The sequence below is a fragment of the Arachis stenosperma genome, chromosome 10 (assembly GCF_014773155.1).
Source record: "Arachis stenosperma cultivar V10309 chromosome 10, arast.V10309.gnm1.PFL2, whole genome shotgun sequence".
NCBI classification, from domain to species: domain Eukaryota; kingdom Viridiplantae; phylum Streptophyta; class Magnoliopsida; order Fabales; family Fabaceae; genus Arachis; species Arachis stenosperma.
In genome coordinates this window covers 29,144,196-29,148,256 of record NC_080386.1, presented here as the reverse complement: position 1 = coordinate 29,148,256, position 4,061 = coordinate 29,144,196, and the positions used below count along the sequence as shown (strand labels likewise).

The 4,061-nt window shown below is 37.9% G+C and overlaps 1 protein-coding gene across 1 annotated transcript; it reads right to left on the bottom strand.

The window, feature by feature from the left end:
• Positions 1-601: 601 nt before the first annotated feature.
• LOC130956937 (uncharacterized) lies at positions 602-2,223 on the bottom strand. Its single transcript, XM_057883865.1, has 3 exons — positions 1,908-2,223; positions 1,001-1,812; positions 602-877 (listed from the first exon to the last, which is right to left on the bottom strand). The coding sequence occupies exons 1-3, from the start codon at positions 2,221-2,223 to the stop codon at positions 602-604; spliced, it is 1,404 nt and encodes a 467-aa protein (XP_057739848.1).
• Positions 2,224-4,061: the final 1,838 nt, after the last annotated feature.

Genomic DNA, 4,061 nt, shown 5'->3' with positions numbered 1-4,061 from the left:
AAGACCGAGCTCAAGCAGGGGCACTGTTCATACCCTGGGTCAAGCTGTCCGACCCGGGATGTTCTACAGACAAAGCGACCGACCTCTTCAGGTCAGGACAACCCGACCTCTTTCCAAAGAGCTCGGCCAAGTCACAGAAAAGCCCAAACAAAGGGCCCAAATAGAGGAACACGTCCCAAATCCAAGGGCAGCCCAAGCCCATGGAAGATAAAGGCGGTTCCCTTAAAGATGACCTCACTTAAAGATAAGATAAAGATAAGATAAGATAACTAACTTATCTTATCCACAGGAGGCCACATCTCACCATTATAAATACACTGGAGCACCCAGGTATAACTCATACTCTGATTCTACTCAATACCTGCTTAGTACCCTTGCTAACTTAAGCATCGGAGTCCCTTGCAGGTACCCCCCACCCTCCGGGGCCGAAGGATCAGCACCACCACCAAGTCCAACAAGTCGGACACACCAGCTCCGGCCGCCATACACCTGCCGGACACGTCGGCTCCGACCAACACAGAAGATCTCATCCGAGATCAACCTACAATTTCAGGTAACCCTCGGAACAAAATTCATGATGAACAAAAATTTTACCAGGATATTACAACTCATGTCTTCTGCGGTAAAGAATATCATTAGATAAATAAGCCCAAGTTTGCTCCCAAACTGACAAAGGTCTTCCCATGGAACCAGATAGCAACAACATCACAAAAAGCCTCCTTAGCTGTGTAGCTGATGCTAACTCGGTGACTTCCTTAATAGCAGAAACATACTCCTTATCATCTATCAAGAATCTCATGGCGGAACATGCCTCTTGAAATGTATCATAAGTCACACCATTCACGGTTCTTATACTTCGAAAACTGGTACAACCTCTCTACACATTCAAAAGCATCCGCATGTAGAAAAGTTCAACGGATGAGGGATGAGCGAAACTCAATCTTCCAATTGAGAATCCCCTCTGTCTTGGCTTCCACTCCTTGCTATTCAAACAATAGACAAATTTGCCTGGATATTCAACATATGTTAGAGACCGCCCCTCCGGGAACCGTCTGTTGGCCATCATCCAACCCGTAAACATCGTCAGCAAATCTTTGTTGCGCAAATAAACATGAGTAGTGCTATCAGCATCATCGAATATAACATGTTGCTGGTTCGGCAAGTGAAAAGTCAACCTCTGTATCGACGGCCATCTTTGATGAATATCATAAGTAAAAATTCTCCATATGGATTCAAACGGTGACAAATAACGACAATCGTAATACTGTTTGATCTCATCAACCACCTGAGAAGATTCACCAACATCATATGTTTCTCCAACAGTTGCAGTCACCCGATCCGAACCCTTATTAACATACTTAAAAAGATACTTAATGATGTTTGACTTGTTACAGAACTCGAGATTTATGTGAGCTTGATATTTCATTAACAACAGTGGATTATAAGGCATAACAAATCTGTTGTCAATATCGACATCGTTGATCTTCACTGTGATACCCATATTACGACGTCTATATATTGGATAGCCATCATCATCAAAGCTCGTTTTGTCAACGAATCTTTTCGGATAAAATTTTGAGCACTTACCATCTTTCATGCAAGGAGAACTCGGTCTAAGTCGACCGTAGGGACCATGGATCATGTACTTGGTGACGACATTATAAATAGATGGAAATTTCTGGGGATTGGGTAGCTCGGCACAGATGAATTCATCAACAATTTCAACACTTTGTAAGTTGCTTTCCCCGTTAAGCCAGAGTAACATGTGTGCATGCGGTAGACCTCTTTTTTGGAACTCAATAGTATACATACCTAAAAAATACAAAAAACATCCTAAAGAAGCCAGACAACTACATGTCCGAAGACGACAGACAGAAATTGAAATGCTAAGCGAGAAAAGAACATACCTGCATTAAGTGGACCAAAAAACACACCTTCCTTGAGATCACTAAGGAGGCACTTCAACTTGGCATGAAAGACACGACAAGAGATATCAACACGATCAGCAATGGAAATTCGCTCTCGCTCTGTGAATCGCTGAAATTCAGGCCAATTTGGATTATACGTAATAGTGAGGAATAAATCTGGATAGCCAAAATAATGTTTACAAATTGCCATAGCATCCTGATAACGGTTAAACCTATAACGTCTACCTCTAGTGAAGGAAGAAGGCAAAATAATTCGTGTCCCAATTGAAGAAGTCTCATCATCGCCACGACGCATAGCCTCCTCTATTCCTTGAAGGACTTCTCCTCTAATTGTACTTTGCTTCATTCAAATCTCATACAACCTCTGGGACTCAATCATGGTGAAACAATCAACAACAAATTGTTGAAATAACTGCCTACACTTGTGAATAATTCTATCTTCGTGCTCCCTAATCTGGAGACGAAAACATATGAATTCCCTGAGGGAAACTCTTGTTATCCTTCCAGGAACATATCCAGGCTGTTCCCCTCGATAACCAATGTTCAGCTGATAACCATCCTCGCCATATGGAAACAACAGAGGATACTGTAAGGGCCAATACAGAGCATGAGTTTCATATATACGTTGCAACCGACCACCAGTAGATCAAACAATAATGTCACGACCATGGTCCGACGAATCAAAATCTCCAACAATCAAAGCAGCAACTTCATCGCAAGAGGAAGCACTGTACATTCTTCGATCAACGTTCCTTTGTGAATACAACTTTAATGAGAAAATCTCATATGGATGACACTGATAGAATTCTCTAACTCTTTGAAATGACTGTGCTATTACATTATGAGTATCGATCATTTGCAACAACTCAGTTATCAATTCTTTATCTATCTCAGATGTTTGCCTAAAACAAATATACATTAACCACAAAAAATATTTTTAAAAACTACACAAAATACAATTGTAATATATTTTGATATATAATTATTAGCAAAAAATTACTAATAGCATATTATAACTAGAACAAAACATAATATAACTATGAAGTCACAGCTATAAACCTGTTTTCCAAAACAAATAACACTAAAACATCAGAAAAATACAACAAAAAGGCTAAACAAAAAAATTTCAAACACACATACCCAAAGATTCGATGCCTATGCATTATCTCATGCTGAGTGTCGTATATATATATATAACTGTACAAATTTAGGCTTCTCACCAGCATCTGGGAGCAAACTTCTAATCCGATGATAATTTTGACCACTTATTATAAACTGCGGTGGACCCCTCCCATCATTCACTGAATCCAATACCTTACCGCCAAGAGACGTGAAGGCAAACATACTGTTATAAGATCAAATATTTTTTTAGAAGTACAAACTCTTGCTATCATGTCCATTGATCAAATTATATAACATATCTGGGGGCTTTCGGAGATAAGGCAACTGAATTTTTCTCTTTGGGCAACAAACAGTAAAAATAGGAAGATTAACTGCAGAGTCTCTTTCAACACGTTCTAATAACCAAAAACACGCGCCACAAGTTGAACATTCATAGTTAGGGTCACCAACATCAAGGCAACCTGGTAAACATAAAGTCGAGAAAAATATGCACAACAATAAAAGAATTTCATCTGAATTATATGACATGAAATAGATTCAACATAAAATGAATAAACTATTAGCATAAAGATATAATATACACTAAATACTTGACTCATTTGAATGTTGTGAGAAAAATATATCACAAAACATTATTTCTATTTTACACTAACTGAATAATATCACATGACATGATCACAATGGGATCTTTTCGCACTAAATAAATAAGGATTCTATTTTACTATTCTTGAATAATATATGATTTAAGAAAGAGAGCGTACCTTGTATCTCACTTTGCAAAAATAGAGGATGATCAATAGCAGAACCAACTTGACTGAATGAATTTATAGAAGGATCATATATTTCTGATTGGTCTATATCATCCATTTTGATTTAAAATAAGACAAACTTATGTAAAGATATATTCGACAACCAAATATAAACAAAAATTAATCATGCAATAAGAAATCAATTAATTATCTAATAATCAACATGCAAGCTGAACACTACAAATGTAATAAACTATGAAAA

What these genes read in the sequence shown, in the direction of transcription:
- LOC130956937 (XM_057883865.1), bottom strand. Translation starts at nt 2,223, where the DNA reads ATGCGTCGTGGCGATGATGAGACTTCTTCAATTGGGACACGAATTATT. An exon ending in TTTTGGTCCACTTAATGCAG is followed by an intron (nt 1,813 to 1,907) that starts GTATGTTCTTTT and finishes TGTATTTTTTAG; the next exon opens with GTATGTATACTATTGAGTTC. An exon ending in TTGAATATCCAGGCAAATTT is followed by an intron (nt 878 to 1,000) that starts GTCTATTGTTTG and finishes TTGAATGTGTAG; the next exon opens with AGAGGTTGTACCAGTTTTCG.